We start from the raw sequence: 15,383 nt of genomic DNA on the forward strand, positions 1-15,383 counted from the left end.
CAGGAAGACCCGGAAGTGAGAGATAGAGACATATTGGTAAAAGAGAAAGGGAAGCAATATGCTGATAAAAGGCGGAACGCGCAGGAGAGCTCAATAGGAGAAGGTGATCATGTTTTGGCAAAAAGAATGCGTAGATTGAACAAATTAGATACGGAATTCAGCAATGAAGAATTTATTGTTCGCCATAAAAAAGGTACTGATACGATCATTCAGTCAAAGGAAACAGGCAAGGAATATAGAAGAAGTTCAGCTCATCTTAAAAAGATAGATCATGATTCTCCAGGCAATTTAATGCGTTCGAGTTCTCTTACTGAGATCATCCCGGATTCGGGACAAAAATCGGATAAAACAGCATCTGAATCAGGTCCATCCAAACGGTTAATACAACCACCATTGAGGCATCGGGACTATGTATCGCATTAACGTTTTCATAATAATACCTGAACTATAACGAAGTAATAACGAACTAAGGAAGAAAAGATTTATATTAAGTGCTTAATGGAATTTTATCAATAGAATTATACACAGATTAAAAATTATATAAAAGGGGGGATTGTAGCATATGACTTTATTTATACACCTTTGGCAATCGACCTTATGGAATTGTTAATTGGGTTGCCGCACACACACATGAAGAGGCGCAGGAGCAGACCGCTTAGGGAAGGCAAGGGGATTCGATGTTGGACTATCGACGGGAGCAGAACGACTTGGTACGATACTACAGTAACCAAGCCAATCGAATCCATGCAGGACTATCCTTGGCTGTGTAAAAAGTGTGTTACCAGGACGCGCAAGGATCATTTGTCCTTACCAAAAGCCACCGAGGAGCCCCATCCTTCGAAACTAGTGGATCCTAACCTCAAACTGGCTACTACGGGGGAAGGCGTGGCAGGCAGGAATACCGCCACGAAGAGCGTACGATCGATTGCTGGGGCGAACAAGGGAACACCATCGGTGACGAAGGAACACGTGGGAGAACCATCGCCTAACCTCAATCAGGACACTGCTGGTGATGACGTGGCACGTCAGCTCGCAGTACTGAAACGACGTCAGGAGGTGGAAAGGAGACGCCTGGAACTGGAAATGCAGCTAAGATTCGTGCAGGAAGAGGAAGCTCTTCTTGGGTTGGGTCGGGACGATTTATCTTCAAATTCACCTCAAGTTAACTCTTTTCAGCCGGGAAAGAGAGCGGTGAAATACGGCGAAGAAGAAGAAGAACCCGATTTGACTAACCGACAGGAAGCTGCGCGGAAAACCATATCTAAGGAGCTCCCTATTTTCTCCGGTGACCCTGGTGAATGGCCGATGTTTATATCGAACTACGAAAACTCTACCAGACGATGCGGTTACAGTAACTGGGAGAACATGCTGCGCCTACAGAAGTGCTTAAAGGGTCCAGCTCTGGAAACCGTGCGAAGTCGGTTGGTGTTACCGGAAGCAGTGCCACAGGTTATCGAAAAGCTTCGGAAACGTTTTGGGCGACCAGTGCATCTACTGAAATCCCTGATCGAGAAGGTGCGTAGGATTCCGGTGCCGAGAATGGATAAGCTGGAGAGCATCATCGAGTATGGCGAGGCGGTGCAGTGCATGGTGGATCACATGGTGGCGGCGGGTGAACGGGCGCACATCACCAACCCACTTCTGCTGGAGGAGGTCGTAAATAAGCTTCCGGTGGACCAGCAAATGCTCTGGTCACGGCACATACGGGATATGGCATCGGTGGACCTGTCTACCTTTGGCGACTATATGGAAGAGTTGGCGGAAGACGCTGCAAGGCTGACGGTGCTTGATTCTGCATCACTGAGTGGTACCGGCAAAGGAAGACCTACGAAGGGATACGTCCACGCGCATGCGGAACCTCCTGTGAGCGCAACTACATCAACGGCGGAAAATGGTTGTCTGTTGTGCAACGTTAGGGGCCATGCGCTGGAAAAGTGTTTTAAATTTCAGGAGCTTGCACTGAAAGAACGATGGCAAAGGGCACGAGAGCTTTCGGTGTGTTTCGGGTGCTTGGAGAAGCACAACTGGCGATCGTGTAAAAATCGTCATCGATGTGGCATCAACGGCTGTACATACCGGCATCATGTGTTGCTTCATGAGCCAAATGAACCGGCCGGGTCATCTTCAGTTGTTCGGCGGGACCAGCTGAAACGACAAGGGTCGGAGGGCAGCCAAGCGGTTCATAACCTTCATCAGATGAGTCCGGCGGCAGCGCTGTTTAGAATAGTCCCGGTAACGGTTTACGGGGCAAGTGCAGCGGTAAACACATTCGCATTCCTGGACGAGGGGTCTTCAATGACGTTGGTGGACGAGGATCTGGCCGTGCAGTTGGGTGTAAAGGGAGAGAGGGAGCCTCTGTGTATCAAGTGGACTGGCGATACCACCCGGATGGAACCCTCCTCGATGAAGATCGATTTCGAAATTGGACCTGTTACAGCGAGCAAGAGATTCCCTATGAAAGCTGTACGAACCGTGAGCAGGCTCAGCCTTCCGCAGCAGACGTTCAAGATGGGTGACGGGTCGTGGGATCATCTTAAACAGCTGCCTATCCAGGAGTATCAGGATGCTCGACCCAGAATATTGATCGGACTGGACAATATCCGGCTGGCCGTGCCGTTAAAGACAAGAGAGGGGTCCCCGGGGGATCCTGTAGCAGTAAAGTGTAGGCTTGGATGGAGTGTGTACGGGAAAGCCAGTGGAGCACATTCTGGGAAGGTACTGCACATTTGCGAGTGCAATGTAGGGGACGCAAATCCCTGCATTCAGGAAGCTTTACGCAAATTCTACGAGTTAGAGCAGCTCGGGGCGGTTACCAGTGAGGCGCAGGACCCGGACGTGCGGCGGGCACAGACTATCCTGGAGTCCACAACTAAACGGATCGGTAATCGATTTGAGAGCGGGCTGTTATGGAAACTGGACGATTTCGAGCTACCTTCGAGCCTGGGGATGGCGCGTCGCAGACTGGAATGTCTGGAGAGGAGGATGGAGCGAGATATCAATCTGAAAACCGTGGTTCATTGTCAGGTGAAGGACCTGCTAGAAAAGGGCTACATTCATAAGGCCACGGCTGCTGAGCTTTCCGGGGCGGATCCGAAACGTATCTGGTACTTGCCACTGGGAGTGGTAACTAATCCGAAAAAGCCCGGGAAGGTGCGCATTATCTGGGACGCGGCTGCAAAGGTGCAAGGAACTTCTCTTAACGACATGCTACTAAAAGGACCGGACGAACTGGCGTCTTTGCCAGGAGTGTTGTTTCGTTTCAGAGCGTACGGCATAGCGGTGTGTGCTGATGTAAAGGAGATGTTCCTGCAAATCCGCATGCGGAAGGAGGACACGCATGCACAACGTTTCCTGTGGCGAGAAAATCCCACTGATGACGTGGAGGTCTATCTGGTTGACGTCGTTACGTTTGGGTCAGCATGCTCTCCGGCCACCGCACAATACGTCAAGAACCGTAACGCAAAAGAGCACGCTGAAATGTATCCTAGGGCTGAGAGTGGAATTGTCTCCAGCACATACGTGGACGACTATCTCGACAGCTTTAGTACAGTGGAGGAGGCGGCCCGAGTTGCTAAAGATGTCCACAGAATTTTCCAAAATGGAGGGTTCGTACTGCGTAACTGGTTATCAAATGATGGAAATGTGCTGGAGCAACTTGGTCTTGACAACACCTTCTTGAATGCTAAGAGCTTGACGTCGGCCACGGACGAAGGAGAGCGCGTGTTGGGGTTACGGTGGAACCCGAAATCAGATGAACTGACATTCTACACCCAGACGTGCAAGGAAATGGCAAGGATCTTCGACGCAGAACACACGCCCACTAAAAGAGAGGTACTGAAATGCGTGATGTCGCTCTTCGATCCATTAGGGCTGCTGGCACATTATACTATCCACGGTAGGATATTGATTCAGGATCTTTGGCGGGCAGGCACTGCATGGGACGAAACTATCGACCAGAGACAGATTCGTGATTGGCGCCGATGGGTGGACTTGTTTCCAATAGTAGCGCAAATCAGGATTCCGAGATGCTATTTCCCGGGAACGCTGGAAGAGACGTACGACCAGGCGGAGATGCACCTCTTTGTGGACGCTAGTCAGCTGGCTTATGGGTGTGTGGTGTATCTGAGGGTCATCGACGCCGGCGGGGAGCCGCATTGTACATTGGTATGCGGCAAGTCCAAAGTAGCTCCTCTGAAACCGCTGACTATCCCGAAGATGGAGCTGCAGGCCTGCCTATTGGGGGTGCGAATGCTGAGAACAATGGAAAGCCATCACCCATTTCGCACCAAGAGAAGGGTTCTTTGGACGGACAGTATGGTGGCACTGTCATGGATACACGCGGATCCGAGGAACTACAGACCGTTCGTTGCCAATCGAGTGGCGGAGATTCGCGAGAAGTCGGATCTCACCGAATGGCGATGGGTGCCTACTCACGAGAATCCAGCGGACGAGACGACGAAATGGAAGGGGCCGACTAAACTCGGCTGGGACAGCATCTGGTTCCAGGGTCCAACGTTTTTGCTACTGGATGAATCATCGTGGCCGATGAAAAAACCGGTTTCCACTACTCCAGAGGAGGAAATACGGCGGGTTCATCTTCATCTGGAGAAAGTGAATCATGATCTTCTACCCATCGATGCGGAGCGCTTCAGCCGTCTGGAGAGAATGCTTCGAACACTGGCTTGGATCATCAGATATGCAGATAACTTGAAGCGAAGTGTGGATGGAAAGCCCAAGTATTTTGGCTTGCTTACGCAAGAGGAGATGGAACGGGCAGAAAGGGTTATGTGGCGACGAGCGCAGGGAGAATTCTTTCAGGAAGAAGTACGAGGTTTGAAGGATATGGGCGAGGAAGCTAGATGTCGCACGGTATCAAAGGACAGCCCAATATACGGACTTTTACCCTACGCGGATGAATTCGGTATTTTGCGAATGAGGGGTCGCATTGGTGCGGCTCCCGAACTACCATACTCCGCGAGGTTCCCAATAATCCTACCGCGTGACTCTCGGATTACTCATCTATTGGTGGATATGTACCATCGACGATTTCGACACGCTAATAACGAAACCGTAGTGAACGAGCTGAGGCAGCAGTATCAAATTCCCAAGATGAGACGGTTGGTGGCAAAGGTGGCCCGATGCTGTGTATTCTGCCTGATCCGACGTTCTTTGCCACAGATCCCCCCGATGGCGCCTCTTCCGGCACAAAGGCTTACTTCCCATGTACGGGCCTTTACATACGTAGGTCTGGATTACTTCGGACCATTGTTTGTTCGAAGGGGTAGAGCGAGAGAAAAGCGCTGGGTAGCGCTTTTTACATGTTTGACCGTTAGAGCCATCCATCTGGAAGTTGTCAGTAGTCTCTCCACGGATTCGTGCATCATGGCAGTAAGGCGATTTGTGGCGAGAAGGGGCTCACCAGTTGAATTCTTCAGCGATAACGGGACTAACTTCCAGGGCGCCAGCCAACAGCTGAGGAGGGAAATTGACGCGCGAAATGAGACCCTGGCTACCACCTTCACGAACGCGAACACCCGGTGGACGTTCAATCCACCTGGAGCACCCCACATGGGAGGGGTATGGGAGCGTATGGTGCGCTCGGTAAAAGCTGCGATTGGAACGGTTGCGGAACTTCAACGTACACCCCACGATGAGACATTGCTTACCGTCATGGCGGAGGCGGAAGGCATGATCAACTCTCGACCTTTAAAGTATCTTCCGTTAGATTCGGCGAGTCAAGAGGCCCTTACTCCCAACCACTTTCTGATGGGGAGCTCGTCAGGAGTAAAACAGCGACCGGTGGCGTCAACAAGCTTGCAGGCAGGTCTCCAAAGCAGCTGGAAAATGACGCAACACATTCTGGACGGAATGTGGAGACGATGGATAAGAGAATACCTTCCAGTTTTGGCGCGACAAACGAAGTGGTTTGAGCCGGTGAGGGAGCTGGTGGTAGGAGATTTGGTACTAATAGTGGATGCCGGTGTCAGGAACCAATGGAAGCGGGGAATGGTCGAACGCGTGATACCTGGAGCAGACGGACGTGTGCGGCAAGCCTGGGTACGCACCAACACGGGGACCCTAAGAAGACCGGTGGCGAAGTTGGCATTGTTGGAAGTGAGACATGGTGACCAGCAACCGTCTGGTCACGGGCTGGGGGATGTTAACAAAGCAACGTAGGCGAACCCTGCAACCGGGCGAAACGGTTGTCGGAAGCGCCCGCTCCGACACGGCTTAAGCTGGCCACACTGCTGCTGAGCGGAATTAGTAGCGTGTGTGGGTGTGTGAGCGGCGCGGATTCGATCGGCAGACAGAGCAAAAGATAAAGGCAGCGGATCTAAGGCGGACCTTTTTTTTGAAGTTGTTTTTGTTATATTTCCCTCCGTGAACTATTAGAGGAACTTAGAAATAAATATTACTTTCAAAACGCCGAACCTGACCGCATTTATCTTTACACAGTCTGAACGGCTGCTGGTCTAGCTAGTTGTTCAAACAGATCAGTCCATGTCGCACGATCGTCTTGAGGTAGAAGAAACAATAGAAATACTGGATCAGAATAACTCATGTACAACAGGCAGCAAGGAAGAAGTAATTAACACGGAACAAGCTAACGGTAGGTCTCAAAGTGATATGTCTGTGGCGACGTTGTGCAAACCGTACTTTATACGTCTTAAGTACAAGTATGGTACGCACACTACCGCGACTTACAATATAATAAAACACATTACACGTTTTAATCAGTTCACTGTCAGCATCCGATCGGATCGGACGTATCTAATCTTGCTGCGGCAAGGCAAGTTAAACACAACCAAAACAAATAACGTATCAAAATCTCAGTGAGTGGAAAAAGAAAGCCAACCCGACTCACCGCGATGAGCCAGTGTAAGAGGAAAATAGTGCAGGGCGATACCATCGCTTCGTGCTCGTATACCAATACTCCCCAAGGAATAAGCACCAGCAACAACTACGATTTACTTAGCGACGACGAGGAGGCTCCCTCGGCGCCTGTACAAATCACATCTACCAATGCAAGGCAGGTAAAAGCCAAAATTCCTCCAATTGTCGTTACCGGCACACAAGTCGGAGATGTGCATAAAAAAATCACCTCCGTAGGTGTAGTCAACTACACTACGAACTGTACACGTAAAGGCATCGTGGTGAGCACTACCACATCGAAAAATTTCAAGCTGGTTGTAGATGTTTTAAAGAAACACAACTGTGAGAAAATCTCACTGAAACTGGGACGTGAAAAATTACAAAGTTCTAAATTTCTTTCCGAAGAAATTTCCGTGGTAGACTTCGCGCCGTTCTGATTGCAACTGTTTATTCGTCTGTCAAGTTCATTCGTACAGTGTTCATTTTGCTTAATCCTAAAGTTCATTTCCAGCTCTAGATGACAAGTCCAATTAACTAATCCCCTTTCAGTTCGTCCGTGAAATATTTCATGCAATTAATCCTAATTATTTCCTGTAACTAATTCTTGTAAATATTGCATGAAATTCTTACTGTATTTTCGACATTCCCGGCCACCAAAGAAAGAACTTCTTTAGCCAATAAATAACTGGTATTGTACTACACTTGCGTTTGTGATGTGCCTTGTACTATTGATCTTGACCTGTTACTGTGTGTGTTGACATTTGCACCGCGTGTTATCGTTGTTATTAATCGGTTAACGTGTTTGGAAGAATCGCTATTCTTGCTGTGGCCCGAACTATTTCTTTCCCTGCGGCTGTACGTAGTGTCACAACTCTTACAACACCGTCCTTTCCTGGGTGGGTTGCAACGATTTTTCCTATTGGCCACAAGGTAGGTGGTACATTGTCTTCCTTTATGATTACTACTTGGCCTTCTTCTAGCGACACTGGATCAACCGAATATTTCCTTGCACGAGCCTGAATTTGTTGAAGGTACTCCGTATACCAACGTGACCATATGTTTTGCAGTTGTTTTTGAACAAGATCAAATTCCTTCAACCTATTCGAAGGCACCTGGCTCCTATCCAACTGTGGCAAAGCTAACATGTTCGATCCTATGAGAAAATGACCCGGTGTAAGTGGTTCCATATCGGTTGGCTCACTTGATAGTGGAACTAACGGCCTGGAGTTTAAACATTGCTCTACCTGAGCCAACAGAGTGATCATTCCCTCCTGAGTGAGGCTTGTACCTCCCAACGTGCGGACAATATGTTGTTTTGCGGACCGTACCGCTGCCTCCCACAGCCCTCCAAAGTGTGGTGCCCGAGGTGGGATGAACTTCCACTGAATTTCATCATTGGCACACCAGTTGAATATCTCATTGCGTTCGCGATCGCTGCACTTAAGCATCTGATAGATGCGATGAAGTTCGTGTGCAGCTCCCTTAAATGTGGTGGCGTTATCTGAATGCAGTTCAGCTATTTTTCCTCAACGAGCCACGAAACGCCGTAGTGCTGCCAAGAAAGCTGCGGTAGTGAGATCGCTTACTAGTTCAATGTGAACTGCCCTGGTTGAAAAGCACACAAAAATAGCGATGTATGCCTTTGTGCGACTACGGTTGCGTACGGTCGACTTCAGGTAAATCGGTCCACAGTAGTCGATGCCACTCACCAAAAAGGGCCTTGTCGGTGAAACCCTGGACGCCGGTAGGTCAGCAACGGATTGCTTCACCAGTGTTGGTTTGGCCTTGAAGCACTGGTGACACCGATGGAAAACAGCATTGGCCAAATTGCGTCCACCAATGATCCAGAATCGCTGACGAAGCGTGGATAATAACAATTCCGGACCAGCATGCAGATACTTATGATGGTGTGCCACTGCCACTAATACCGCTAACTGATGTTTGGAAGAGAGCAGGATCGGATGCTTCGACGAAACTTCCATTTGTGCGTGGCGTAGCCATCGGATCGATAAATGGCGATAACCACTTTAGCCTGGAACTACGTGGCAACTCTCGACCGTTTGCCAACTCGATAATATCCTCCGAGAACGAATCCTGCTGAGCTAGGTGGCATAACCGAAACTCTGCTTGCTCCAACTCGTCCTTTGTCAGCGGTGGTACTAATGAAATGAGTTCCTGAATTGGCATCTGTGAGAGGTTTGATGCCCTTTCTGAGGATTTGCTTGACCGCAAACACTGGATGTAACGCAGACAATACGCTGTGGTTCGACGTAGTTTTTGGTAAGAAGAGAAACGTGCAAACAAAGTGCTGCTGAACTCGTTGCTGGTTGCCAACGCAGTAACTTGTATCTGAGGCACTCGTTCTTCAACCGTTGATACTTCTTCTTCTATTGCAGGTTCTCTATCAGGCCAGATTTCCTCCTTGCCACTAAGCCAATATGGCCCATGCCACCATCGATGACATGATCGTAATTTGTCTGGAAGCAGACCTCGCGATACATCGTCTGCTGGGTTGTCTACACCCGGAACATGCTTCCAGCACTTGATCCGTGTTTCAGCCTGAATTTGTGCAACCCTATTGGCGACGAATGGCTTCCAGCGCCGCGGTGACGACCTTAGCCAATGTAATACGGTCATGGAATCAGTCCAGCAAAAGGTTTCAAAGGGACCGTTGAGGGACTGACTGACCTTCCGGAACAGTTGAGTTGCCAATCTTGCCGCACAAAGCTCAAGTCTGGCGATTGAGTTGGTGTTTGCCAGTGACACAACCTTTGATTTAGCTGCCAATAGATGCACCGAAAAACCTGCCGGACCTTCTGTCCGGATGTAGCAGCAAGCACCATACGCTACTTGTGATGCATCCGCGAACACGTGTAACTGAAGATTGGTCGCGTTTTGAAGTGATGCAAATCGAGGAATGCGTACTTCCCGAAGCGACTGTAGTTTCGAATGAAACGCCGTCAATTCCCGTTGGAGATGTGATGGTAGCTCACTATCCCAGTCCCAAGTCTTCCCGTTTGACTTCAAGGACCACAATTGTTGCATAAAGAGCTTGGCTATGACGATGGTGGGGCTCAGCAAACCGAGTGGGTCAAATATTTTGGCAATATATGACAGAGTTAGCCTCTTCGTTAATACCGTCACAGCCGGTGGTAGATCGATCCGGAACCGAAGCATATCAACTGCTGGTTCCCACACGAGTCCCAGGGTTGATACGGATTGTGGATCTTTCCACTCATGTGTGGAATGATTTGCCAAATCGCCTGGTGGAACGCCTTTGAGTGCTTCTGGCATGTTGGATGCCCACTTCTTTAACGAGAAGCCAGCAGAATTGAGCATCTCAGAAATTTGTTTCCGCATTTCGATTGCATCCAACACCTCTTCTGTTCCCGTTAGCAAGTCATCCACATAGAAATCGTGAATAACTGCGTTGACCGCCCTTGGATACAGCGTCTGATGGTCATAGGCAATTTGTTTCAATGTACGAGTCGCCAAAAATGGTGCGGATGCGGTGCCGTACGTGACCGTTTGCAGTTCGAAGGTTTGAATGGGTTGAGTCGGATCTTCTCTGTACCGAATGCGAAGATACCGATGATCGTCATCATCATGGCGAATTTGGCGGTACATGGAAGATGAACTGCTGGTCGATAGGTGGCACAAACGCGGTTCATGCGATACACCTGGTGATACGTTGCCAGCAACGACCCAACCGAATGGGGTCTCTACAAGCCACGGTTTTCCCTTGCCGAGGGAACGTTTTCGGCCAGAATGGAGCTCCCAATACGTGTCTCCTCCGATGATGATGTCGATCTTGCCAGGTTCATAAAATGACGGGTCCGCAAGTGGCAAATCAGGGATTTTCCACGACGACGCGTCAATGGACGCCGTTGGAATGTGCAGGAAAGGGGTGTCAACAACGAGCAACTCGAGCTGAGAAGCATGCGCGTGGCTCCTAGATTCCACGGATGCAAAGATCGATCCTTTCACTAGTTGCACGTTGTTTCCTATGCTCGTGACCGACACCTTTACCTTGTTCCGAGGTGTTCCGAGCATCTTCCGAGCCAGCGACTCGGAGATGAATTTCGACATAGAACCCGAGTCGAGCAGCGCCCTTGCTTCATGTCTCACACCGTAATCGTCCACGATGTTAAGTAGCGCCATTTCCAAAAACACCATCCCAGCATTGTCTTGCAGTGTCATCGCCACCGTTGTACTTGCAGGAACATATAGCAGCGTATGATGCCGCTGACGACATGTACGGCAAGCATAGTCCGATTTGCAAGCCTTCACCTGGTGGGAATCACTCAAACAATTCCAACACAGATGCTTGGATGACACGATTTCACGACGCTGATTCACATCCTTACCGGTGAACACCGGACAGCTCCTTAGAAGGTGACTGTCGACACACTGCAAAGGACACTTGTGGGTCGGAGCACTAGGGGGAAATGATCGTGAAGAAGCCGCTTGTGCAATCGATCTACGTGACGCTGGAGATCGAAATGTGCCGGCCACCTTACTCGCACTATCGTTTGTATCACTCGTGAAGTTGTTCGTTGATTTCAGGATTTGTATCCTGTCTTGCACAAACGCGATCACTTCCTTGTAGCGGTCCTTTGGAAAGTGCACTGAATGTTTCTCCCACGCTAAAAGTGTCGCACGGTCCAACTTCATTAGTAGCATGTTGGATAATGGCGTGTCCCATGAATCCACCGGCTCATTTAACTTCACAAAACCGTTCACATATCGCGAAAATTCGTCCACTAAGCAAGTAAGCTTTTCTACACTCTCCGATTGCACTGCCGGAAGATAGTGCAACTTGCGAAAGTATTCACGCACTAGTAAACGCGGATTATCATATCGTTTGAGTAGCGCCGCCCAAGTCACTGAATAATTGTCCGCCGTTAATTGGGTGTGCTCAAAGGGAAGCGCCGCTTCCCCCTTTAACGCCGACAGCAAATACTCGAGCTTCGCAATTGAAGGAAGCTCCGGTGAAGCGTCGATCATCGCGATGAAGCGGTCGCGAAAAGATAGCCATTTCGTTTGGTCGCCATCGAAGGATGGCAACTCGATCTTCGGAAGGCGTAGATGCGGTGCGTTTGGCCGACCAAACGCAAGCGTCGAAGAAGCCAAAGCCGATGTATCGTTTAGTGCACCTTCCTCCCGTCGAAGGTTATCCCGTAGGAAGGATTTGAGCTTCCTACACCGTTCCTCGATGTTGATCCTCTCCATAATACACGCTTCGATCGCCTCATTGCTGTCGTCGAGCTCTTCCAGCTTCGATACCGCGGCGAAGAACCCTTCCTTATGACGTTCCAAGTCTTCTAACGCCTCCGGGATTTGCTTGGCGTCATCTCCCGAAAACTGCGCTTGGAACCGTTCGAGGGCACTTATATTTTCGACCGCTATTCTCCTTTTCAGCTGAGCAGCCTTTATTTTTTTATCCATTATGCGATATGAAACACTCACGGGACGAAATTAACACACGAAAGAAAAACGTTTAAGGTTGGCGCGCAAATTCAAAAAACGATGGCGCTGAAACCGTTGGCCGTTGCCCTTGATGCAGAGCGAAGCGCGATGGCGTGAAACGACGCGACGAAGAATATACACCTTGCTCTTGATGCAGAGCTTTTTACCGACCGAGCTCTTGATGCAGAGCGATGAAACGATAAAACTCCGTAACTTTCACTGATCCGGTTCGAAGGACCAAAAAATGTGAGAATATCTCACGAAAAACTGGGACGTGAAAAATTACGAAGTGTTAAATTTCTTTCCGAAGAAATTGCCGTGGTAGACTTCGCGCCTTCCCGATTGCAACTGTGTATTCGTCTGTCAAGTTCATTCGTACAGTGTTCATTTCGCTTATCCTAAAGTTCATTTACAGCTCTAGATGAATAGTCCAATTAACTAATCCCCTTTCAGTTCGTCCGTGAAATATTTCATGCAATTAATCCTAATTATTTCCTGTAACTAATTCTTGTAAACATTGCATGAAATTCTTACTGTATTTTCGACAACAACAAAGCATTTTTCATCCACCAACTACCGGAGGATAGAACCACAAAGGTGGTAATCTTTGGATTACCGGAACTCGAATTAGAATACGTCAAAAACGCGCTAGCAGAAGCTAAAATCATACCAAGTGCAATAAAGAAGCTCGACATAAAGAAAAAACGGTTCGATGATCAAACCCTGTACCTCCTCTACTTTCCAAGAGGATCCATCACTCTAAGCGAGCTGAAACAAGTGAGATCAGTAGATCATCATTGTGTATACTTCGAGTATTACTCCAACAAAAACGGTTCTCTGCAGTGCACTATTTGCCAACGATACGGCCAAGGCAGTGCAAACTGTTATCTTACTCCTGTATGCGTGAAATGCGCCGAGAAACACACATCCAAATCATGCCCACTGTCGCTGACGGAAATTATGTCCTTTTTAGGAACCGCTGTCCGCGCTTAAAAAAGGTCCCTAGCTTAGGAGAATAGTAGCAGGAGAGCGGACTTAGCCGCTCTCAACGTAAAGATAAGCTAGGAGACTAAGCTTACCTCTCTCGCATCGCTTCACCGTGAAGCGATGAGTGAGAGGGAAGTTAAGCGTCTCTGTCTGTCTCGCTTGCTCCTGCAGGCGCAGACAGATAATGCAAGGATAATGCGGGGATCGGCGCGAAAAATCCTCCCCAAAATTATTAAATTTATTAGACAAATTAGGGAAATAGTTGAGGAAATAATTATAGAAAATTAGATTAGAAAATTAATATTATGAATATGAAGTAGGGCGAAAGGGTAAAGGGTTAAAAAATGGGTTAAGAAACGCGAAGAAATCACGGTTATGTATCGCCGTCAAGGAAAATTATGTATCGCTAAAGCAGCATGTACGATTAAAATGGGGCTACGGGGAGGTAGCCCTAAATAAAGATAAGCTTTCTCAGAACCGGAACAAAAAGCCTTTTTATTTCGGTTGGCCGCGGATAAATTAGTTTAGTTTCTACCTTCTCTCACCCTCGGTCGGAGTTTGATACTCCGGTCCGAGAGCTCAACACGGGTTTATCGCCCTGCTGTGCTGGGAACACCCACTAAGCGCAACTACTACCAGTCCAGATGGCAAAATCGCTACGACGAAGCTGAAGTGTGCAAATTGCGGTGAACACCACACAGCTAACTTCTCCGGCTGCCAGGCAAGACAACGGCAAAAAAGGTAACACCAACACCTTCTCGTGTCGGAGAATTCAGCTATGACGAGGCGTCGTTTCCTCTTCTCCACAACACACCTGCCAGACCATCAGCCAGTTCAAACCACATAAATTTCTCCAATTTATTTACCAAAGAACAAACACGCACAAAAAGCGTGGATATTGACCTAAATGAAATAGGCCAAATTGTTGAAGATGTATTTCCTAGCCTGAGCAGATGCAGCTCCAAGAAAGATCTCATCGCTGTAATAGTACAAATATCGGCAAAGTACTGCTTTCCCCACCTTAAATAATTTACTCAAAATCATATCCTGGAATGCCAACGGCATTTCAAACAAAAAAGAAGAGTTTTTCAACTATCTTTTAAAAAAAGATATTCATATTGCTGCGTTGAACGAGACATTCCTCAAAAATAACGTTCGATTCTCACATTCAAACTACAACATATACAGACGAGACAGATCCCATGGCGACAAAGGAGGTGTGGCCCTAGTAGTATCAAAAAGTATAACTCATGAACTAGTGTGCGATTTCAACATGAGAGTATTAGAAGCAATCGGAATCACTATAAATACACCAACTGGTAAGTTGGCCATCATTTCAATTTACAACCCAGAGTAAAACACTGATCACGAAAGTTTTAGGAAAGATATCAAGAAATTAAGCAACTTACCTAATCATTTCATCATTTGTGGCGACTTTAACGCTCGGCACCGGTTTTGGAATTGCAATAAGGCAAATCAGATGGGAAAACCCCTCTTTGTTGAAATTCAAAAAGGAAATTTTTCTATTGTTCATCCTGATGAGCACACCCATTATCCGGGTGATACCAAGCGATCACCATCTACGCTAGATCTAGCATTTACTAATAATCCCGACAAAATCACTAACATAACCACGCTACACAAATTCACTTCAGACCACTTTCCTATCTACTTTGAATACAATACAAAAATCGAAAAAAAAACCGATCTCTGGATGCCCGGACTACTCGCGAGCCGATTGGTCGATATTTAGAAAAAATTTAAATGGACGTCTTAATACAATAAATTTAAATCTAAAAGTTGTAAACACTACCACCCAAATAGATCAAATGATAAATTATTTCACAAAATTGATAAACCACGCTCATAGAAAATCTATCCCAGTTAAAACGCCTACTTACTATAAACTAATCCTCCCACCATCGATTATTCTTAAAATCAAACTAAGAAATACCACGAGGCGGAAATGGCAACGGGACAGGAAAAACAAAATATTGAAATCTAAGTACAACAAATTGAAACAAGAAGTTACTTCAGAAATAAAACTTTATAGA

General features: G+C 47.7%; 1 protein-coding gene across 1 annotated transcript; it reads left to right on the forward strand.

The window, feature by feature from the left end:
• The first annotated feature begins 744 nt into the window (after positions 1-744).
• On the forward strand, positions 745-6,177 carry LOC125764417 (uncharacterized). The gene has a single exon (XM_049428648.1). The coding sequence runs from the start codon at positions 745-747 to the stop codon at positions 6,175-6,177; it is 5,433 nt and encodes a 1,810-aa protein (XP_049284605.1).
• Positions 6,178-15,383: the final 9,206 nt, after the last annotated feature.

The sequence above is a fragment of the Anopheles funestus genome, chromosome X (genome assembly GCF_943734845.2).
Source record: "Anopheles funestus chromosome X, idAnoFuneDA-416_04, whole genome shotgun sequence".
NCBI lineage: Eukaryota > Metazoa > Arthropoda > Insecta > Diptera > Culicidae > Anopheles > Anopheles funestus.

Bases quoted from the DNA above. Each gene is read 5' to 3' on its own strand.
- LOC125764417 (XM_049428648.1), top strand. From the start codon at position 745: ATGCAGGACTATCCTTGGCTGTGTAAAAAGTGTGTTACCAGGACGCGC.